Here is a 24,408-nt window from a genome sequence, read left to right as displayed (position 1 = left end):
ATATTAAATTTAATATTAATATTAATATTAAATTTAATATTAATATTAATATTAATGATGTATTTTACATGGCATGATAACAAAATTTATAATAAAACTAAATCAAATTAATATTTTCAAATTTTACAACTTTGACTATAAAGATTTATGTCTTTAAAAATTGTAATATATCCATAGAAAATTACAACTTTGACTCAAAATATTTATGTCTTTAAAGATTTTAATAGATCCATAGGATATGGCTTTTCAGTCATTTTACAAATATTTAATTAAAAGAAATATTAAAAGATTTTGGAGTAGGATTTTCATTCTTTGTGTTGAATTATATTGTAGTTTTTTTATTTATATGGTTATTTTCATTTTTGTTTTGGGCTGACATTAATTTTTTATTTTTTATTATTATTATTTTATTAGAGACGTGACATACTTAAACATGTTGTATAATGCGCCTCTTGGCGCAATTACAATTTACTTATCTTTTAAATTGTAAAATGAAATGATATTTTAAGGTCCACGAGACTAAAAATAGTCTATGAGACCATTAGTTCTCTATTTTTGGCTTTTTGCAATTCAATCCTTTTCCGAATCAAATTGATGATGAGCTGACCCAACCTTCCAACAATCCCCTCGCTAAAAACACTATGCCAAGAAATTGATGCTAATATGTTCTTATAACTTTCTTTGATGTCTTTGAATGCATCACATTCCAAAATGAAATGTTTTTCCGATTCCACAGCCCCAGACGTGCAAAATGTACACACCCATTCTTCCCAAGCTTCTTTAGGCTTTTTCCACCGTCCTGTTTCACACTGAAGTTGATGTGAGTTGGTCCTTAATTGAGCAATAATAACCTTTTCCCTACACGAAATGCTAGCTCCAATGAACTCTTTTCGTTTTAGATCACATGTAGGGTTGAATTCCTCAATGTAATATTTCTTCTTTCTACCCAACTCTTTTCCCCATACCTTTTTACAAAACTTTTCCATAACAAAATCCTTTAGATCCTTGCTATTTGTGGGACAGGCATTGAGGTAGATATTCCATTTTTGCATCCATGTGTAGTTTTGTTTCATCCATGTTTTATTTCTTTCACTCATGCCTTCATTGAATATAACATTAAGCCATCTACCTACTCTCATTTTCTCAATTATTTTTAGATATCTTATGACCCACACCACAGAAATTACTTCAATGTGAGTTGCTCCTGTTTCACTCAACATTATCTCATAAGGTACTGAACTTTTTATTTTGAATTTGCTCATGATTAAGCGTTTTTGGATTTTCTCAATTTGTTTCCATTCTGAGATAGGAGTGCTGCTAGCCCACAATTCACACCCATATAGCATCACTGGAAAAACTACGAGTCCAAAAAGCACTTTAATCGTTTTCCAATCCCATAACTCTGCCTCTCTACATCTGTTTTGAAGAGCATATAATGCTTTCCACCCTCCTAAAATTCTCTTCTTTTTGCAATCCTCCTAATTGAGTTTGTTATTGAAATCAATCCCAAGGTACTTGTACTCATTTACTTCTTTAAGAATGTTGTCTTGAAAGAAAAAATTATGCTCACTTTGCTTCCTTTTATTAGAAAAAACCATTATTTTGGTCTTGCTAGTGCATCCCCACTGCTCTACAAAATATCTCAAGGGAATATAATTGCATTTGCAATACATGGGCTGATTTAGAAATCAATACAATATCATCAGCATATAAAATAATCTTTATCACAAACTCCCCCAACCGAACACCATCTCCACCTTGTAGATTTAGTCACTCTTCCAATTTATCAATATATAGGCCAAAAAGAGTAGGGGATAGAGGGAAACCTTGCTTGACTTCAATGTCACTTCTCAAGCTTTTTGAAATACCTGTTGAGGTTCTAATTTTGACTTTCACTTCTTCATAAATTCTATGGATAGCGGCTCTATAATGCACAAGAATTTCAAGTTTCCATTATACGCCACAACTTATCCTTAGGGATTGTGTCAAATGCGTTTTTGAAGTCAACAAAGTATTTGAAGTCAACAAAGTAGAAAAATACTTCTTCTTTGTCCTCCCAAACCTTTTCAACAATGTGTCTCAACATGATACCATGATCTATTGTAGAATGTTTCGGCCTAAAACCCACTTGTCCTCTTGCCCTCTTTTCTTTTACTTCTTTCCACTTACTAATTTTGTCTTCTACCATGCTGCCAAAAAGCTTTGCAAACAAAGGATTGATCATAATTGTTCTATAGTTGGATGGCTTATTAATGTCTCCACTTTTAGAAAGGGGTATTTCTAGGCTAGTTGTCCAGTCTCTTGGGAATCCTTGCTGAATGATGTTGTTGAATATTTCCATGATGTGTAGTGCAAGAGCGTTCATTCCCCATTTTAGATACTTTGCTTGAAGTTCAACCAAGTCCTTTTCCTTTCCTGTTTTCAAATTCTTAATTCCATTCTCCACCTCCTGTAATGTGAAGAGCATTGAATTTGTGTTAATTCCATTCTCCCTTGCATATTCAAACCAATGATTGGCTATAATATTCTTTCCAATTTGCTTCTTCCTTGGTTGTAGTTCCTGCCAGAAAAGATTTGGATTATTCTTGCTTAAATATATTAACTCTTCTCTCCTTGTTTGCATGAATTCATCTTTTTTCCTTTTTAGTATCTTCTTATATAACTTTACATTCATCTTATCCTTTCATGCCTTTCTCAAGGTTCTCCTTGCCATTTTGCATTCCTCATCAAACCAAGCAGATACAGGAAAACAATTTGAATCTAATTTCCTATTTTTTTCTCTTTTGCACTTCTCAAGTGCACTTTGAATTATATTTGTTAACTCATGACTGTTGAAACTTTTGAAACTAGTTTTATCCTTCTGAATTAATCTCTCTAACATTGTCTTGAATATAGTACAATTTTATTGCGTTAGAAGAATTTTTCTCCTTGATAGTGATTGTCGAGAGCATTGGGTTTTCCTCCTATGCTCCCTTTCTTCTAACCATGATAACCTTATATAAATTGGGTTATGGTATGATTTAAGTCCCAAATATGCTCTCCAATACTAACTTCGTCTATCTTTTCTATCAATTTTTGTGAACACATCACATAGTCCACAACACTTGCCCCATTGTATGTGTTGCAAGTGAAGTTCCCATACCTTTTCCATCTATCTAGACAATTTCAAATAATTAAGTTGAAAGCCCCACACAGTGTAAGCAACTCCTCTCCAAAATGATTGCTAACTTTGTCATCTTCTGAACACCTCACCCACTGGGGATTATCCTCTTCAGTGAGCCAAATAGGATTGTTATCATCTTTGCAACAAAGAATGTTAGCTTGATTATTTGTTGTTCTAGCATTGAAATCTCCCACTAAAAGAACTTCTCCCTGCTGAGAGTACATAAAAATATCTTGTTTTAAAGATACATACGGATCCTTGCTATCAAGCACCTTATTTTTGTAAGTTTTTGAGACTTGAGGGGCAAAATAACATGTTGCAATTCTTATGTGATTCTCATTCTCTGATATTTTCAACCATAAATATTGTTTATTTGCATATTCTTTAATTAACGGAATGTGTTAGCCTTCTTTTTCTTTCACTAAAACTAGTATTCCCCCATACCCTTTGCCATTTTCTGCTACCTTATTCCAAACTACCAACTTCAAATAACCGTCAAACACAGGAGTTTTGGAACCATCATGCTCATGAGTTTCTGTGAGACAAATTATGTCTCTACCTTCCGCAATAGGCCCTAACCCAGGTCCCCTCCTCCAAGGGTAACCTCTACAATTCCAACAGACTAAACTTAGGTAGACGTGGGTAGACCTAGGTAGACTTGGGTAGGCCTGGGTAGGTAGACCTGGGTATAAGAAACAACTTGCACATAACATATATTCCTATTATCAAATAAATTCCCGTTTCTTTGAAGCTTAGCTAGCAATATGGGGAACTATTGGTTATTATTTTGGGGAACCATGTGATATTTGCATGTGGTCAAACTCAGTAATTTTTACCCTTACTTTTTCCTAGCATAGTCTAAATAGCCCACAATTTAGCCGAGAATATAATGGAAATGTCGGCTAGAATATGACAAATTCTAGCAAAAGTTTTTGAAAATCTGGGTTACAACTGTCAAAATTCAGGATTTTGGGTGCCCTACGGGTTCTTGATGGTGCTGAATGCCTTTTCACCATAAAAAAAAGGATTCAAACACTCCAACATTCTGATTTTTGAAAAAAAAATTACTAGATTTCGTCAAGAAATCTATCGTCCGGGCGAATTTGTGGCATTGGTAGACAATACCTTCTCCTTCCATCGCACTGGGTACCCAATCTTGGTTTAACAACCGCAAATCCACCATAATCCCATGGAAGAACGTCCTTCTTCAAAGCACAACTCATAATATCGGGCTTCTTCATAATACCTCAAAATTATAGCTTTGGCTTATTACATGAACTAAAGACAACGGAAACTACATACCAGATTGGCTTTTGTCACCTTCTTGTATATAATTAACCACCATACACACCAGACTTATTGTCTCTGAACTTAATCGGTAGAGGGTGTGGGCTCAAGAAATTGATTCAAAACAATTTTTCAACACTGCAGTGCAATGACAAAATGAAATCTCTAGTGCTCGGTCTTCCTTCAACACATAGAACATTTTTAATGCAGAATTTTTTATGACAACATCTCAATTTGACTGATCAAATGATAGAAAAGGTAGGTCATCTTTAGAATAATCGAGACAAAAAAGAACTATAATAAATTGAATGGTCATAACAATGCCTCTTTCTACTTTTGGTCTATCATTGGTCAGACAGATAATAATGAAGACACACAAGCACTATCATTTATATCAAAATTACACACGCATAGCTGAGTGGGAAAATTATTCAAATAGATGTTACTACATTTCATTTAGTGCCGAATAGAAGTAAGTTGATTTGAAAAGAAACATTTGTAGATCCAAAAACATTTCGTTGTGATGTCATGACCGATTATTTAATGGAAATCAGGGGCAAGAGGGCACTCATTGCAACCCCACATACCTGATGAACAATGCGACGACCGCATACCTTTTCACTGGAAGTCACACTTGACCATCTCGTTCTGTTTGAATACTCTAGTCTCCAACATGCACAACGAGGAACGAGGAGTCAAAGATAGGCTCGTTCTACCACAATGTGTTGACAAAGAATCTCCTCCAAGATCTCTTGCCCAATGCTTTGGATGGCCACAAAACTAGTGACTTATTCTATTTGACAAAGTAGATTAACCATGCTTTGATAACATTGTAGGAGACATAAATTGGAAAATGAAATCAACTCTATTAAGATATCTACTCAAAATAATGATGTACAATGTGTACACATTAATACAATATGAAAACCATTGATTCAATTTCCAAGTTTTCTTGCACTTTAATAACTAATCTCAATAACACACCATAACCGAAATCATGACGAGAGGATAAGTGTCTAACACTTGCTTGTTTGCTACCAGTGTCAAACAACAACTTATTTAATTAATAAAAATGTAGGAGTGTTATATAAAGATCAAATAGTTTTGGTTCCAAAATGAATGAATCAATAACTTCTGGAACTAAAAAATAAAATAATTTATATAAGGATTATAATATAATAATATTGAGTAGTGGGGTTAAAAAAAAGAAAAAGAAAAATGTAATTACATATCTTTTAAATGGTATGTAATATAATAAAAATCTTATTGCCTTGCATTTCACAACAGTAAGAAACAACTCATAAGCATGCAATCAATTTAAAAATTACAATTTCAACAAATTTAGCATGCAATCAATTTAAAACTTCCAATTTCAACATATTTAACAGTGGTAGTATTTAAATCATATTTTTTTTCCAGTATTTAAAATCTTGGAATTTGATAACTATAATTTGGATATACAAATTAGAGTACCCAAAACTTTGAAATTTAACAGCTGTAATCTGGATATACAAAAATTCATATAAAATTTTATCAAAATTTCACTGAAATTTCCATTATTTTTGGAACAAATTTACAGGATGATTAGACTATGGCATTTTTAATTTTCATTTGACTATAATACAAGGCTGTTCAAAGGCAACGACGATATCACTTAATGCTGGTTCGGTCCGTTACACGTGTCGGCAAGTGATCGTTTTGCAGGCTTTAACACATAAAAAGAAGATAAATGGGGAGAAACTGACCTGAGTTAGTGGAACGTCAATTCCATGAGTTAGTGGAACGTCAATTCCATGTCTGCTTTTACAGTTGGCCATTTTACGAGGTCCAGCTTTTCTTGCATGCAGAGTATCAGCTTTACAGTTGGCCATTTCAGGAGGTTCAGCTTTCCTCTCGATCATGCCATATACCTCTGGAAATGTTAAAGGTGGAGGTGACATCTTTCCTTTTGAATGGAGGATACGTGTCAAAGTTTCATTACCTGCAATAAAGTGATGTGAAAATTCCCTCTTCCAGACAAACACGAAAGTTAAATCACTGTGGACGCCACACGCAAAGAGAGGAAAGTCAAAGTTATTTCAAGAAAACAGGAAAGTTAAACCATTGTGGACCTCACGGAAAGAGAGTATGGCCAAAGTTAATTCTCGGAAACACACCAGAAAGTTAAGCCCCACGCATTGAGATTATTGTGCAAGTTAAGGGAAAAAACATGAAAGTTGAACCAGTGTGCACCCCACACTCAAAGAGGGAGATTCGCTGTAAACCATTAACAGTGTGGACCCCACGCGCAAGAAAGAAAGATTCGCTGTAAACCATCGACCGTGTGGATCCCACGCACAAGGCATGAAATTCCACGCGGTTCGTGTGTGCGCCTACCACTGGTGTGTTAAAGTTAAAATTTTTATTTATTTCCCTGATGCGTTGGTGGTGCAAGCATCTGGGAGAACGAAGATCCATACATCTCTGCACTCCCAACTTTTCTCCCCTTACGATCCTCTCCACATTTTCTGGTAGGCTCTTGAATTCATTTCCACCTTCGCATTTGGAGTCTCAGTCTCAGTGGCTTCGGCCTTCAGAGTTTCCCACTTTTCTATTTCGATTTCTATATCCCTTTAGCATTCACATACCCAACGCCTCCATCCTCGTTTCCCAAAAGCCACTCTGAAATTCAAATTGATTCCTGCAACTACGATGGACGCTTCTGGCGCCTCCTGTTCCTCTGCTGCTGATCCCATCAACAGTAGCAGCCACGGTGTGTTTATCAACCACCGTGGCCCCGACACCAAGAAGACCTTCGCTAGTTATCTCTACCGTCGTCTTCTTATACATGGATACAGGCCCTTTTTAGACCAAGAAGAATTGGAAGTGGGATCCAATTTTCCTTCCCAAATAGTCGACACTATTCGAAGTGCCTCGGTCCATGTGGCCATCTTCTCTACATCTTATGCAGATTCACCATGGTGCCTGCGTGAACTCGTCCTCATGTTGGAGTCCAACGCTCCCATTATTCCTATATTCTACCATATCGACCCTGCTGCCCTCAGGTGGACACATCAGTCAACAGGAGGAGTGTATGCTGAGGCCCTCAACCAACTCCAGGTGAAGAAAACGGTCGACCCTCAAACTGATGAAGAGAAGCCACGTTATGACTCTGCCACTCTTCAAAAATGGAGAAAAGCTCTCTGTGATGTGGCAGATATAAGTGGCTTTGATTTAAAGGGCAAGTTTAACGGGTAAGACATCCAACTCCCTCTCTGTGGATACAATATATATAACGTGTGTATGAATTGGTAACCAAATTGCCTGTGGTTTCAATTAAAAGTATACATATAATGCATATGCATTTGGTTTCAATTACTTATTTATTTGGTTTTCTCGTTGAATGACCAGCGACGAGGGTCTGTTGCTAGATGAGGTCGTCAAACGTGTGGTGGAACTAATGCCCGCAAAGACAAAGTTGTATGTGGCCAAGAATCCCACTGGTCTAGATGACAAAATTGAAGATTTTGAAACTACAGTATTAGCACAGCAACACACCGGAGAAGTTCAGGTCGTGGGCATAGTCGGCTTAGGCGGAGTCGGCAAGACAACTTTGGCCAAAGAGTTTTTCAATAGAAAGAAATCACAGTATAATAATTCTTGCTTTTTATCAGATGTAAGAGAAAATGCAAGAATCTCATTACATTCGTTGCAGAGTCAACTTTTGAAGGATTTGTTTGGTGTTGATCGGCAAATAGACAACATTCATCAAGGTACAGAGATGGTTAGACAACTTCTCTCATCTTCTAAAATATTTTTAATTTTAGATGACATAGATCATGTGAACCAGGTAAATGCCCTTTTACCGGCTATAAATGTCTTACATAAGGATAGCTTAATTTTGATTACATCTAGGGATGAAGGTGTCCTAGTGAGGTCAGGGGTGAAAGAGTCATCTATGTATAGGTTAACAGGCCTTCCTTACCAACATTCGCAAGAACTCTTTTGCTCATATGCCTTCTGTCAGCCATATCCACACCCCGAATTTGAGAAACTGGTAAAGAAGTTTCTAATGGCATGTGATGGATTGCCCCTATCGTTAGTAGTGTTTGGGTCACTTCTCTCTGGATATAACGACAAATCTCATTGGGAGGCCATACTTCGCCGATTAGAACTTCCCAATGAGATAAAAATTAAATTAAAAATTAGTTATGATGAACTTAGCCATGAGGAACAACAGATATTTTTAGATATAGCCTGTTTTTTCATAGGAAAAAACAAAAATGGTGCCATAACAGTATGGAACGCGTCAAGGTGGGAAGGCTCGTTGGGGTTTAAAAATTTACAGCTCAAATGCCTTGCAAAAGTAGACGATAAAGATGTTATACATATGCATGATCACCTCCGTGATTTGGGCAGAGAAATTGCAGAGACTGAATTCCCGCGCCGTCTTTGGCGTACCACCGGGAACATTAATGATTGGCTGCACCAGCAATCATCTGTAAGTCCTCAACCATTCAAACTTTTAACATAGTTATATTTTTTCCATAGAAATCTGTATACGGTTCTCAAGTGCCCCATCTGTTTACATTTTCAAAGTAATTAAATTTAACCATAGCAGGCATCCGCATGAACAGGTTATAATGGAAGCACGCGGAATCAGAATGCTTCCTCAAGGGGATAGTATCGAACGATTGGAGACGAGCTCACAAATGTTGTCATGTTACCAATGGTGGAGTCAGCAGTTGTTGGGGAACTTCTTGATGGAGCTTTGCATTAGTCTGTCCAATTGTTTTCTTGGTTTTGATGCCATGAATTTGAAACTTGTTGAGGCTGAAGGGCATCTGCTGGATCGTATTTTGCGGGTGCGCTCGCCAAATCTCATATGGCTTTCCTGGCGTGATTGTCCCTACAAGTGCATACCTTCGTGGATTACAACTAAGAATTTAAGGGTTTTGAGAGTGGAGGAGGGTGTATTGGAAACATTATGGCAAGGCAAATGGCAGGTAAATCTAAACTGTTTGACTTAAAGTGTGTGGTCAGTCGCTATTGATATTGTATAACAGGGTCTCCAATGATTTCTGACGGTTTTCCTCACGAGAGTCATATATATCTTTCTTACATTCTAAAAGCTTGATCTTGCAGGCACCTTTGCAGTTGCAGGAATTAGAGATAATTAATGCGAGCTGCCTCTCCAGCATTCCCAAGTCCATAGGGCAGCTGGAGCACCTGGAAAGGATCGTCATTGATTCCTCCTCTTTTGCTAAATTACCAAACTCTTTTGGTAAATTGAGGAACCTCCACAGCTTGGACCTGCATGGGTGCGAGAAGTTGGAGAGCCTGCCAGATTCCTTCGGCAGGTTGACGAACCTCCACAACTTGAATCTGGGTTCGTGCGAGAAGTTGGAGAGCCTGCCAGATTCCTTCGGCAGGTTGACGAACCTCCACAACTTGAATCTGGGTTGGTGCAAGAAGTTGGAGAGGCTGCCAGATTCCTTCGGCAGCTTGACGAACCTCCACAGCTTGGACCTGTCTTGGTGCGAGAAGTTGGAGAGGCTGCCAGATTCCTTCGGCAGCTTGACGAACCTCCACAGCTTGGTCCTGAGTGCGTGCCAGAAGTTGGAGAGGCTGCCAGATTCCTTCGGCAGCTTGACGAACCTCCACAGCTTGGACCTGAGTGCGTGCCAGAAGTTGGAGAGGCTGCCAGATTCCTTCGGCAGCTTGACGAACCTCCACAGCTTGGCCCTGCGTTGGTGCATGAAGTTGGAGAGGCTGCCAGATTCCTTCGGCAGCTTGACGAACCTCCACAGCTTGGCCCTGCGTTGGTGCATGAAGTTGGAGAGGCTGCCAGATTCCTTCGGCAGCTTGACGAACCTCCACAGCTTGGACCTGGGTTGGTGCGAGAAGTTGGAGAGGCTGCCAGATTCCTTCGGCAACTGGACGAACCTCCACAGCTTGGACCTGGGTGGGTGCAAGCTTGGACCTGGGTGGGTGCAAGAAGTTGGAGAGGCTGCCAGATTCCTTCGGCAGCTTGACGAACCTCCACAGGTTGGACCTGTTTCGGTGCGAGAAGTGGGAGAGGCTGCCAGATTCCTTCGGCAACTTGACGAACCTCCACAGCTTGGACCTGGCTGGGTGCGAGAAGTTGGAGAGGCTGCCAGATTCCTTCGGCAGTTTGACAAACCTCCACAGCTTGGCCCTGGGTAGGTGCAAGAAGTTGGAGAGGCTGCCAGATTCTTTGGGCAGCTTGACGAACCTCTACAGCTTGGACCTGTGTTGGTGCGAGAAGTTGGAGAGGCTGCCAGATTCTTTGGGCAGCTTGACGAACCTCCACAGCTTGGACCTGCATGCGTGCGAGAAGTTGGAGAGGCTGCCAGATTCCTTGGGCAGCTTGACGAACCTCCACAGCTTGGACCTGCGTGAGTGCGAGAAGTTGGAGAGGCTGCCAGATTCCTTGGGCAGCTTGACGAACCTCCACAGCTTGGACCTGCGTGAGTGCGAGAAGTTGGAGAGGCTGCCAGATTCCTTGGGCAGCTTGACGAACCTCCAGCTTAAACGTGAGTGAGTGCTACAAATTGGAGAGGCTGCCAGATTCTTTCGGCAGCTTGACGAACCTCCAGAGCTTGGACGTGCTGGGGTGCATGAAATTGGAGAGGCTGCCAGATTCCTTCCGCAGAAGTGAAGAAGTTTTTTTTTTTTTATGTTTTTTAAAATTTTATATTTAAAAACCATTTTTGAGTGTTTTTATTAAAATGATTATATTTTTATTAAATTTGACAATTATTTATATGCTTTTTAATTTTAAATATTAAAATTATAACATTAATAATATTTTTTCGGATTAAAATATTTTTTAATAAAATTAATTAAAATAATACTTTTAAATTAAATTAATTTCTTTAGACGTTTTTATTTAAAACTTGTTTTCCCATATATAAAAAAATGTATTTAATCTTAAAAAAACATATTTCAGTATTAATATAAATACAAATAATTACTGTTAAGCTGGCCCTTCCGAATCAGTCAAATCAAATGACCTCACTCGTGTCCACAAAAATACATATATAATTAAAAAATATTTAAAATAATTACAAAATTCTATAATAAACCCTATCCTAGGAACAAGTGGGCTAGACAAGAAACCTCAACTAAACATCTCTATTGATAAATTTATTACTGGTAATGTTACATCCAAATATACATTTCATATATTTTAAATTATAAAATATAATTTCATTTTTGAATTATCAGTATTTTAAATATGAATTCTTTTTCTAATACCCATAGTTCCTAACATGGCTATAGTTTAAAAGATATACGCAATATAATAACGGTCTTCGTTGCCAGTGCCAATGTTTCTTGGAGTTCCTGGCTGAGGTTCTCTTTCAAAGCGAACAACAAAGTAGAAGCCCTCACAGACCTTTGAATGATAGACCGAACACGGCTACCCCGTTTTCTTTGTAATATTGAAAGGGCAGTTGATTCCCATCTGGCGTTTAACATTACTCAGAGAACGCCTTTCATGCCATTTTTCTTTTCTTGGTAAACCAAACTGAAAAGTCCAATAAAAATATGCGTTCTACACTAACATAGTGCGTAATAAAAATTCAACCGAGAGGAATCCCCTATGTTGTTCTGGTCTAGCCAGTAGTGTCAGACTTCGAATTAAGAAAAGACGTGAAAAAGGATGAATATATATTATTAATAGAATACCAAGAATGATCGGCTCGTTGACTCAATCTTCTCTACTCCTTCACGTCTCTCTTCTCCATTCCCTTCTATAACTACTGGTTTTACAGTTTTCATAAAACAACACTTCTTCGTTCCGTGCTCACATCTCCATGTTCTGCTTGCTGATAACGAACCAAATTAAATATGGGCAACAATATCTGCTACCTCACGGTCAGCAATATCAAGGAAACCATCCAGCTGGTTCAGGCTGACGGTACGGTTCAGATACTTCAGAAACCCTCAGGGTAGCCTAGATTGTTGAGGATTCTCTGAACATTTATGTTAAAGCATATTCTATGAGACCCGAATGTGATAAAGCCCTTTTTCTTAATCATCCTATGCGCCCTCTTAAAAATTTAAACAAAGCCTTTTAAATAAGACACTCCTCTTTTTTAGTCCCTTCCTCTTCGAGGTTGTGGGGATTATTGGAATCGATTTTAGTCTTTTTCATTTGTCTTCATAAAAACTAAAGATAAATCAAACATAATAACCTTAAAGTCTTTTTCTCAACCAATGAGGGTTCTTACCTACCTATTTGAACCAATAGAAATTTTAGAGATCATATTTGGCCTCATATCTAGGCAATATGCACAAAATATTAGGGTAAATGCCAATTCATATAAAAAGTTTCACTTTCATTTGAGTAATAATAAGATTAGTTGGTAAACATAAAATGTTTAAGAATTAAGAAGATATGTGTTTACGAATTAACAATATATCCTTTTTTTTCTTTTATGTTTCGAAGGGTGACAAGGGTTAACACATGACTCACACAGGAAACTCTTGGCATGGAAGTATTTGAGGTGTCTTCAGATATGTGCATTTACACAAGTGATAACATTGCCTAGTGCCGATAAGCTAATTTGTTGGGACAAGCTATTTCTACTTCGTTCTGTTGCTAGGTTTTTATGTTGTTTACTTATACAGGTGGAACTCAATCTCCATCTCTATGTGTTTGGTGCTTAAACGAGTGCTTATGCCTTTGCTATGGGTGGTGTTGGTTCCTCTACTATGAGTTTAATCTGAATTTAAACAAGAACGCAACAAATTACATATATAACCATAAATACCTAGATGCAACAAAAATAATACTATCTCTCATTAATATCAAATAATGAAATATGCTTACAAACAAAATGGAAATGAGACTAGCTCGGGCGATGGTAGCTTATCTCTGAGAAGAGAAGTGGCGGCTACATGCCTCTGAATTGAGTTACAATGAGGCTCAAGGTCCTTTTCATTATTGAACAATAAAATTAAACCATAAACAACCAAAATCCTAACCCGAGGAGATGTAACACCAAGAGTTTATGGGCCCCATTGGGGTTAGTTGGGCAACCAACTTCCCGGCGTCATAGCTTTGTCATATTATCTTCGTTTGATGCGCATAATACCTCGTTAGAAATATCTCTCCAAAGACTTCAACTAGAAATGCAAACTCAGTGAGTTTGTTCAAAACAATATTGCCAAAAAAAATGTTGTTTAGGGCCTCAAAATGGCTCCGGAAGTTCACGACCCAAAAAACTGCCAAAAATAGTAAATTGTGCTACAATTAACGGAACTGAAAAACTAAAAGAAACAATGGTGGGGATCCACATGGAATAGGCGGGTGGCCACCAATATCCACCTGGATCATTCGTGTCCCCTTAGGAAGCAATGGTCTCCATTGCGTTGAGTTCCTCCATGAGATGGGGAAACTTTTGCTGAACTTGGTCCCTAGTCAGTTTGCTTTGACAACTCGACAAAGTTGAATCTTCTGTTGGTGAGTGTTCTATGTGTCCATGATCCGATCAGTTGCAGCTTGTTCCATGCAGTCTGGATTTAACTCTATTGGTGTGAGATATTCGACAATGTTGGATGTGTTCAGTAATGGTGGAAGGTATGGCCAAAGGCGATCCACATTGAACACTAGGTGCAGGCCAAGGAATGGGGGAATTTTGAGTCAAAAGAATTATCTCCCACAGCCTTGGTGATCGTGTATGGCCCATATCGAAGCGAGTGAATCTTGTTGTGGGGCTCAGCGAGGCGCTCCTTCTGCAGATGTAGCCAAACTTTGTCGCCCACTTGGAACTTGTGTGGCACCTGATGCTGATCATGTTGCTGGTTGTACTTAGCATTGGCTTTGTCCAATCTGTCATGGAACTGTTGGTGGATGTGTTGAATGTGCTCAATGAAGCTATTTGCCTTGTTGGCTTTGGACTGGACATGAACTGAATCTGCTTGAGTTGTTGCAAATGGTATGGCCACATCAATGGGACATAATGGTTGGAATCCCAAGCCCACCTGAAAAGGGTTGTGGCCAGTCGAGCTGTGGACATAGGAGAGGCTCTCATCCCATGTGCATGGATGCTTTGAGTTGTATATGCGCAGAATGTGTATGATCATCCTATTGTCAACCTCTGTCTGGCCATCAGTTTGGGGATGGAAAGTTGTGGACTTAGTGAGCTTGGTGTCCATCATCAACCAGAGACTGGACCAAAATGTACTGAGGAACTTGTTGTCCCGATCTGAGATGACAGATTGTGGGATCCCAAAGTGTACCCACACTCATTCAAAAAAGAGTTTAGCAGTGGCTTCTGTTGTGATACTCTTCTTGCAGGCAGTCATATTGGCCATCTTTGAGAATCTATTGACGACCACAAAAACACAGTCGTTGCCATGATTAGTAGAAGGAAGGCCTGACATGTAATCCATGGATATGGATTCCCAAGGTCGACTAGGGGTAGGCAGCGGAGTATAGAGACCTTGCTTCTTGATGGTCGGTTTGAGAATGGCGCAGATAATGTAGGATCTGATGTGCTTCCCGACATCCTGTCCAAGATTCGGCCAATAGAAATACTTCTGTAGTACTGCCACCATTTTCTCGACCTCGAAATGCCCAACGGCCCGACTATAGTGTGCTTCCAAAATAATCTTCGCACACTCGCTTGAAGGAACACAAAGGTGTCCCTGGTGTCATAACAAAGCATCCTGAGGTGAAAATTTGGAACTTGCTGACCCTCCAAGAGCATATGGTATGTGTGGCCGAATTCTAGGTCGTTTTTGTAGAGAACTAGCCAATCAGAATTCTCGTGCCCACAAGAGTTGAGCATGGTGGTTAACGCCATGATCAATGGTCAGTTGAGGCAATCTGCAACATTATTTTTGCTTCCCTTCTTGTACTTGATATTCAAATGGAATTGTTGCAGGTATGTGGACCACTTTTGATGGCGACCATTCTACAACTTCCCTTGCGTTTGTATGAACTGCAGGGGTTAGTAGTCTGTGTGGATGACCGTTTCCTTCCCCAAAATGTAATGCTTCTATTGTCGACAAGCCTGCATAATGGAATACATCTCTTTGTCATAAGTATGATACTTCTGGACTATGTCTGAAAGTGTTTCACTGTGATATGCCACTGGATGCCCTTGTTGAGTAAGGAATCCCCCAATAGCATAGTCAGAGACATCTGTCTCGATCTCAAATGGTTGTTGTAATTCTGGTAATGTGAGCACCAGTGCAGAGCAGAAGTGATCTTTCAACTCTGCGAATGCTTTCTATTGAGATTCAGACCAAAATAATTTTTCTTTTGCTCCTCCTTTGGTGACTTTACTCAAGGACCAAATGATATGAGAGAACCCCAACATGAACCTCCGGTAGAAATTGGCAAGACCCAGAAAGCTGCAGAGCTCTGTAAGAGTGGTTGGGGCTGGCCAATCCCGAATGACTTGGACCTTGTCTTGATCCACATGCACCCCTCGTTCATCAATAATGTATCCCACATACTGAACCTGGATCATGCCAAAGGTGAGTTTCTCCAAATTGGCACACAGGTTGTGTTGCCGCAGTGTTTGGAGAACATGTCGGATGTGGTGGAGGTGCTTTTCCTAACTCTGGCTGAAGATTAGGATGTCATCCAAGTATACCACTACAAGTGAGTTGGTGAATGGCCGCAAGATGTCATCCATAAGCATCATGAAGGTTGCAGGATCATTCGTCAACCCGAAAGGCATAACCAACCATTCGAAAAGGGCCTCCTTGGCTTTGAAGGAAATCTTCCACACATCGGAAGGTTCGATTGGTACCTGGTGATATCCGGACTTCAAGTCGATCTTGCTGAAATATTTTTCCCAGTTGAGTTGGTCCAGAAGATCATCAATATACGGGATTGGGTACCTATTCCGGATAGTGATCTTGTTCAGCACTCGATAGTCAATATAGAGTCTCCAAGTCCCATCCTTTTTCTGTACCAACATGATCGGGCTCCCTCAGGGCGATGAACTTGGCCGAATGTGACCTTTTTGCAGCATCTCCTGAATTTTCCTCTTGATTTCATCATTCTTTAGAACAGAACACCAATAGATTGGTCCATTGGGTAACGACATACCTGGTGTCAGGTCGATGGAGTGCTTGACCTGACAGTGTAGAGGCACCCCTACGAGGGAGGTGAAGATGTCCTCGTACTCCTCCACGACCTTGTCCATTTGTTTTTGTCATGTGGAGGGGCCCTGTCTCGAGGTCATGGTCACCGTCTTCTTCTTTCCGTGAGGGCGTATCATCTGGAAAAGAAAAATCCCGTTTTTTGAAATGAGCTTACTGCATTGTTTTGCAGTAACCAAAGAGATGGCGGTAGGTGGTGCTTCCTCCGGTATCCTGTACAACTTATTTCCCACTATAATAATAACAGCGTGAGGCCTTGCCTCATACACAACATGTTGCTTCCACAAGTATGGTTGGCCTAATAATACATCACAAACATCAAGGGGAGCAATGTCATATAATACCTCATCTGTTAAGGGATTTATGCGGTATGGAAGGCGACATTGTTGTCTCACGCGCAGATCTTGTCCTTGGTGAAGCCACCTGATGTTGTACAACTGTGGCTGTGTTGTGGTCGGTAAGCCCAGCTGCTTCATGACCTCTCCTACAATGAGGTTCTTTTTGCTCCTGCTATCGACAATGAACTATAGCAGGGAGCCCTTTACCAATAGATGGGAGTGAAAGGGACACTCCTCCTCCTCTGGATCTTCAAGTTCCTCCTTCTAGATCTTTGTGGTGGCGACGATGGCGTTGGACTCTGCATCAATAATATGCTTCCCTTTGTCATTTTCCTTGTCAGGTTCTGACTCAGAGTCGAAACATGCATCTGATTCTTAAGCCTTCAGTTCGGCCACCAATGACTTCTTAGCGTGACACTCACTTGTGTTGTGTGTCGAGCTCATATGGAACTCACACCACTTTACCGTGTCCTGCTTCAGCTTTGTAGTGTTTTCATTTTCTTGTGGCCTTGGCGGGTTGTCATGGCAGTCCCTCCTTGGCTTTGTCCTTTGTTTTGCGGTTTGGGGGCACCTTTCCCTTGCTTCAGATTTGCAGATCCAAAGTCTCGCTTCTTCTGTTTAAACTTCTGCTCAATCTTGATGACATATCGGTATGCCATGTCGAGCGAGGAGATGTCCAGGAACTCCATCTCGTCCTGGATGTATCTATGTAGGCAACCGTGGTACTTGAGTACCAAATGTTTCTCAGAATCCTTGATACCCAACTTCGTGCAAAGGGTATGAAAAACATTAGTAAAATCTGGCACATCTTGATCCCTTCCCTACTGCAATGTGGTCCACTTTATGTATTTGTCCTCGTAGCTCCCAATAGGGTAGTACTACTCCTTCATGGCATCCCAAAATGAATTCCAAGTGGGAGCAACTAAAAATAGTGAGGTCGTACTTTCATCCTTTTGCTCACAATAGGTTTCCCACCAATCCTTGATATGGGGGGTGACTTTGAGAAGAGAAAAAGTAATCTTTTCTTGGCTCGAAAAATCATGAACGGAAAAATATCCTTCTAGTAGATTCAACCATTTATCTACTGCGTCTGCATCTATTCGGCACTCAAATATGGGAATGTCAAAGTTTACTTGTGCCTTAAAAGTTGTAGAGCCTCGAGAGTCACTGTTGGATGTGGATGCACCGCCGGTGGGCAACCATTGAAGGATCTGGGTAAAGTTATGCATCATTGCATTTCTTTGTTTCTTTAGGGCCTCCTCGAGTAATATTTTGATAGGATCTCGTGCTCCCTCATCTTTTTTTTCTTCCCCCATGAGAGGCCATCGATATTTCCAAGGCTGGTCTTGCAAAGGTTCGATGGTTCGAGCCCTAACTCCTTATATCCCGACCTCGTTGGGGACATGCAAAGAAAAACAAAGAAATAGAAGACTGCTCTAATACCACTGATCCGAATTTAAACAGGAACGCAACAAATTACAGATATAACCATAAATACATAGATGCAACAGAAATAACACTATCTCTTATTAATATCAAATAATGAAATATGCTTACAAAAATAATGGAAATGAGACTAGCTTGGGTGATGGTATCTTATCTCTGAGAATAGATGTTGCGGACACATGCCTCTGAACTGAGTTACAATGAGACTCAAGGGAATTTTTATTATTGAACAATAAGAGAAAACCCTAAACAACCAAAACCCTAACCCGAGGAGATGTAACACCAAGAGTTTATGGGCCTCGTTGGGGTTAGTTGGGCAACCAACTTCCTAGGGTCATAGCTTGGTCATATTATCTCTCTTTGATGTGCATCATACGTCGTTAGAAATATCACTCCAAGGAATAAAATTGAAAACACAATGTTAATAAGATCATCTAAGGAATATTGTCAAAAAATGTAGTTTAGGGCCTCAAAACAACTACAAAAGTTCAGGACCCAAAAAACGGCCAAAAATAGTAACCTGTGCTATAATTAAGGAAACATGGATATGCTCTTTTTATTTTGCTTTACAATTCTCATATTTGTGTGCATCAGTGAACATATGGAATTTTCCATGATTCACCCGTATCGTTCGGATCACTGTGTTTGGATGAGTCTAGATAGGTTTTATCATTTCTATTGTCTATATTTTGGTAGGTGGAAATAGGTGTGTTGATTGATTGATGGGAGGAAAAGTGCCTACCTAAGGTTTGATTGGGCTTGTTGCTTCCTCCCTTCTTGATTTGTGCTCTCCCTTCCAGTTTTATGATCAATTTTTTTTGTGTTGTGCCTGCTTGGTTGGGTGGAATTACCATTACTGCAATCTTAGCTATTGAAGGCTTGAAATGTCACTGCCTCAACATCAGGAATAACCACCCGGTCAGGAACTTGAAAATCATTCCTTTTCCATTTGAAATAGTGGCTCCGAATGGGGATGATGGGACCAGTTTCCCTTTAACAATATATAATGGAATGTGAAGTACAATGTAGGTGAAATGGATGTGATGAATAGAAATACAAGAGTATATATATAGCTATCTATTTCGTGGGATTTAACTTACCTTTATATGTGCAATTGAAAGATTCTCTAATATGCTAAACAATATAGATCATCTAGTGATTCAAGAAATAAGTGCAAGAAATATAACTAATTTGATTAAATAGTTAATCAAATTAATTGTTAATACATATTGCATATAATATTTCATTGTTCTAAAAATGCATTAAAAAATAACAATTTCATACTCTTCAATAGTGAATAAGTATTCAACTGCATATAAGATCATACATTGCAAAACAATAAAGAAAATATGTGACTATTAATTAGATATAAACACAACAATAACATAAAGACAATAGTACCCAATATATCAGTGCTCTGCTCATAAGAAAAACAGTCTTGGTTCAACTTTCCTATTAAGATGATTAAAAGGTACAATAGTGATGGACTCTCTTAACTCTTGTTTACAAAAATTCAGAACCCTTTTTTAAAAGACATGAAAGGGCATTTATAATTAAAGGATCAACTGTAAAAATAGAAAATTCTTGAAAGGTTGAGGAGGTTCAAGCAAACCATCCTTAAAATAAAACTAAAAGGTAAAAATAGAGTATGTTGGAACAATTCATCTAGAATGAGAAGCTTGTTGTCCTCCCATTTGCTGCTTGAGTTCATAGATATATATCATGGACTTCAATTCTGGAGGATGAGCTCGCTTTAATAACATCTGTCCCACATAAAATGCATCAGAGAGTGCTGGGAGCATATGAGCAATGGTTGATGAGCACCAGTATTGCAGCAAGAATGCTACAACTCCTGGGGCTACCAACTTACTTTATCAACCCGGGGTTCATACAAACTTGGAGGTGACAGTGTCGCATACACAAGTAGATGCGACGGGTCCACTCTTTGTCACTGCTGAGCTGGAGATAGACCACTATGGTTTCTCAAACCAGCCTTCTATTGATTGAGAAGGAGTTTGATTACCAACGAAGAAAGGGGAATTTCGCACTAATTGGGAGAATTGAAATATTGTCTACTGCAATAAGGAATGACTGAAATCAATGCTTTAAACACACAGCCCATCTAACTAATTGCTAAGAGATCTTACCTTAGAAGAATTCTAAACTAACATGTGTGTAATCCTAACTATCCTAGGCATGCAATTTGAAGTAACTAAACATTCTACTGTTGTGCACATGAATGAACACAATAACTCCTTTTTCCTTTTTGTCCTTTTTGTGAAAATGTGAATGCTAAATCTTCTTGGTGGTGTGGCAGGTGGGTTAGAGATGGTGGTGAAAGGTCAGATGGCTTGGGAGGCAAGTAGGGGTCTTCTCATATCTTCCTGGATGCTTTTTCTGCAAATCGGTCTCAAAATAGGACACTACAAGTCGTCCTACACGATGTCCTAATGCTTCCTACAGGATGTCCTAATGCTTCCTACAAGATCTCCTAATGCTCCTACAACATCCCCTATATTCCTACAGAATCCACCCGAGATAAATAGGGGTGATTTCGAAGGTTGTATAGGGCTTAGGGAAGGTGAATGATGGAAGAAACAAGGCAAAGGGGTGGCTAGGACTTCCTCAAAGCTCAAACCAAAGTTTGTAAAATGGTTTGATTTGCTCAACAAACCTGGAAAGTTACCCTTATGGAATGATGAATTGGTTGGTGGACTTAGTGGCTTTTGGTGATCATGGATGGATGAGGTTAGGCTGGGGTTGTTAGCATGAGATATTCCTGCACTATTGAAACTCCTGCAACACATACATCACTGGCATTTATCCCTGAATCATATCAAACGGGAAAGATTTCTAATGAACTTAAGAAAATATAATTTCATTATTTAGTTGCGTAGTTCATGCATGGAAATACTTGCAGAATATTGTGAAACACCATGAGATCTAATACAAAGCTGAAGATATCAAAAATGACAATTGAAACCTATTCTTGAAAACTGAAAAGATGCTAGCCTAAGTAGCAGAAAACCCTAAATTCCATAAGAAATTAGAATTATGTTTTTTTCGGGCTGAATAGGATTTTTTCTTGAAACCATGGTTCCTGAAGGGAGGAGTGAGGCCAAATCCACCTGCTATCAACCTTTTTGGTATTCCTTTACCTCTCTAAACTACTGTTAAATCTATGCACAAATGGAAGCAAACTAATCAAATTTACCACTACTTGCAATGACACAATGCTAAAACCAATTCAACAATTAATCCATGAAATAACCTAACATACAAGTACAAGAAGAGGATACTTTGTTGTTAGGGTTGGGCCCTAACCCAAGAGAATTAGCCCTCTGAGTCAACTCAGTGCTGGATCAACGAAATTCTCATTCTCATTATCATATCAGAAAAATTACATAATAATATTTTGCCACAAACTTGCACTCGAAAATGCTTAGTGCTCTTACAAAAAAAATTTGAATCCTAATGAGGCTCTAGGCCTCCTTATTTATGCCACTGAAGTCTCCAACAACTTCCTTAAATCTTGGGAGGCTTGCCTCCCAAACTCAAGATGAACTGGCTCTTAACTGTCATTGGCTCAGCTGCCCATGATCTCCATGACTCGGCTACTTGCAACTCCGAGCTAGTGTGATTTAATTAAGGAATATTTGAATGAGTGAGGATTTAATGAGGAGGATCTATCTCCTATAATCCCTCCTCTTTGTCTCATTTGATTTTAAGCCCTTAATTAGCCAAAATTTCCATGATTTTCTCTCAAAACCCTGCTATCAATGCACATTAGACCACTAGACATACATCTTACTTTTACTCATCTCATTAAGCAAAATATAATTAAAACATGTAAGGAATTATGAGAAGAGTTGATTTTAATAAGCTTGGAGGTGTACTAAGTTCCATATAGTTACCCAATGATGAGGCTCATCAGTGGTATTGGTTAAGAACTGTAACATAAGCCATTGGTTATGCGGTTTGACCAAGTGTTGTCAATAATGTTCAAAATTTAGCTTAGATAACTTTTTGATGTTATCTGCCTTCATCTTGGAGCAATCCTGCCAGTGTTTCATTAGTGTTTTGACATCGGGAAAGGCATCTATAGGGAATTCTTGAATCAAATTAGGGTTGAAAAAATTCTCACGAATGGTTTCAGTGAGGTTATTTGAGACATCTCTTATGGTAAAAATGGTTGCTTCTACCTATTTCATCTTCATATCCCAGTCCTGAAAAAGGATTTCCTTCTATGAATCATGAATCCTTTGAGGATCGACTACTATGCCATATGCGTTGTCCGACCAGGAAATATATTCATAAATCTTTTCTTCAATGTCATCAAAGTATGTCCTTAGGTCGGACAATTGATTTATTAGCGAATCGCTTGTTTCACACAAATCATTGACTGCTGTCAATTTCTGGCAGAAAACAACTTGTTGCTGAGCAAGGAGAGTGTTAAGTTCCCCTGCTTCTTTCTTGAAATCTTCAAGCTTAGGATTCTCTTTTAATTGATCAATCCTAAGCTGGAGTTGTTGCACTTGTTCATTCTTGCTTTTGATGTCAGCTTCATGCTGAAGCTTCATCTCATCAAATCTTTTCTGTAGCTCGGTTACCTTTGCCTGCCACCTCTCATCAATACTATGTTTTGCATTGAGTAATGCATGTTATAATTGTAGGTTTTAACCCCTTACAGAAATTACCTGCATATGAATTCTAAAACATAGAAAATAAACAATGCGAGCGCATAACACATAAAACACATATACACAGAGATTTTCCCCTGGATCCCAAAACCGGGACTACCAGCTTGATTTTTCATTATACTACTTTCAATGTTATAATACATATTTATACATGCCGAAGAATCCAATACCATGGACTGAAAACCATCGTGTCCAAAACCATGGACCGAAAACGATCACATCCAAAACCATAAACAAAACTATAGGTAGGTCCACCCAATCTAATATAGGTTCCAAAAAAAGACTTCCTGGGGCACTGCCCCGGACCCCGTAGAGGGGGGATACTTGCCCCCCCTCTAACCCCCCGGTTAACTATGTAGGCTAGTCATGGAAAGAATATAACACAATGCAAAATTCTCCCACTTGTTGTTTTCTTTCCACAGGGGGCCATAAGAGAGCTTAGTCATTTATCCACCCCTGCAACGCCCATTGTTTCTCTACACCAAGAGAACTTCTCAGAGCTCATAGGTTTTGTCAAAGCATCTGTAGTATTCTTCAAAGTGTCCACCTTTACTAGCAACACATTTTTGTCTTCTATCATATCCCTCACAAAGTGACACTGAACATCAATGTGCTTTGTCTTTGAATGATAAGCAGGGTTCTTTGCCAAGCAAATTGAAATTTGGTTGTCACAGTCTATCCTTATAGCTCCCTATAATAACCCCATACTTGAACACAATCTCTGCAACCAAACTACTTCCTTGCTTGCATGAGTGGCTGCCATGTATTTTGCCTCTGTAGTTGATAGTGCCACTACAGATTGTTTCTTACTCATCCAACTGACTGCACCTCCAAATAAGTTAAACACACCCACTTGTAGATCTTCTCTGATCCAGATCTCCAGCCCAGTCTACATCAAAAGAGCCATGAATATCCAACACTCTGTCCAATCTTGGTCTTCCTTGGTAGCACAAGCCATAATCACTAGTGCCACGCAAATACCTAAAAACCCGCTTCACTGTTGTCGAGTGCTCCTTCCCTAGTTTTGACATAAACCTACTCAATACTCCCACTGCATGTGCAATGTCTGGTCTAGTACAGACCATCGCATACATCAGGCTATCGACTGCACTTGCATATGGAGCACGGAACATTTCCTCTTCCTCTTCTTGTGTCTTGGGACACTGTTGAGCAGATAACTTTACATGTACATGAATTGGAACCTTCACCGGTTTACTATCCTACATATTAAACCTCTACAATATTGTGTCGACATACTTCCTCTGGTTTAGCCAGAGCTTCTTCTTTGCCCGATCTCTTTTAATTTCCATGCCCAAAATATAGTTTGTAGCACCAAGATATTTCA

General features: G+C 39.2%; 1 protein-coding gene across 1 annotated transcript; it reads left to right on the top strand.

Annotated features, from left to right (window-relative positions):
• Window positions 1-6,857: 6,857 nt before the first annotated feature.
• On the top strand, window positions 6,858-11,134 carry LOC149199794 (disease resistance protein Roq1-like). The gene is made up of 4 exons (XM_089402532.1): window positions 6,858-7,683; window positions 7,841-8,930; window positions 9,067-9,435; window positions 9,575-11,134. Exons 1-4 carry the CDS (start codon window positions 7,142-7,144, stop codon window positions 10,634-10,636), a joined length of 3,063 nt encoding a protein of 1,020 aa, XP_089258658.1. The 5' UTR covers window positions 6,858-7,141; the 3' UTR covers window positions 10,637-11,134.
• Window positions 11,135-24,408: the final 13,274 nt, after the last annotated feature.

The sequence above is a fragment of the Pinus tabuliformis genome, chromosome 2_1 (genome assembly GCF_031772625.1).
Source record: "Pinus tabuliformis cultivar Carrire ecotype Pingquan chromosome 2_1, CPIR1, whole genome shotgun sequence".
Taxonomy (NCBI): Eukaryota; Viridiplantae; Streptophyta; class Pinopsida; order Pinales; family Pinaceae; genus Pinus; species Pinus tabuliformis.
The sequence above is the reverse complement of the archived record's forward strand: the minus strand, read 5'-3'. Positions and strand labels throughout refer to the sequence as shown.

Excerpts from the sequence above, each read along its gene's own strand:
- LOC149199794 (XM_089402532.1), top strand. The coding sequence starts at position 7,142 with ATGGACGCTTCTGGCGCCTCCTGTTCCTCTGCTGCTGATCCCATCAAC. Across the intron at positions 7,684-7,840 it reads TTAAAGGGCAAGTTTAACGG|CGACGAGGGTCTGTTGCTAG; the intron begins GTAAGACATCCA and ends TTGAATGACCAG. Across the intron at positions 8,931-9,066 it reads GGCTGCACCAGCAATCATCT|GTTATAATGGAAGCACGCGG; the intron begins GTAAGTCCTCAA and ends CCGCATGAACAG.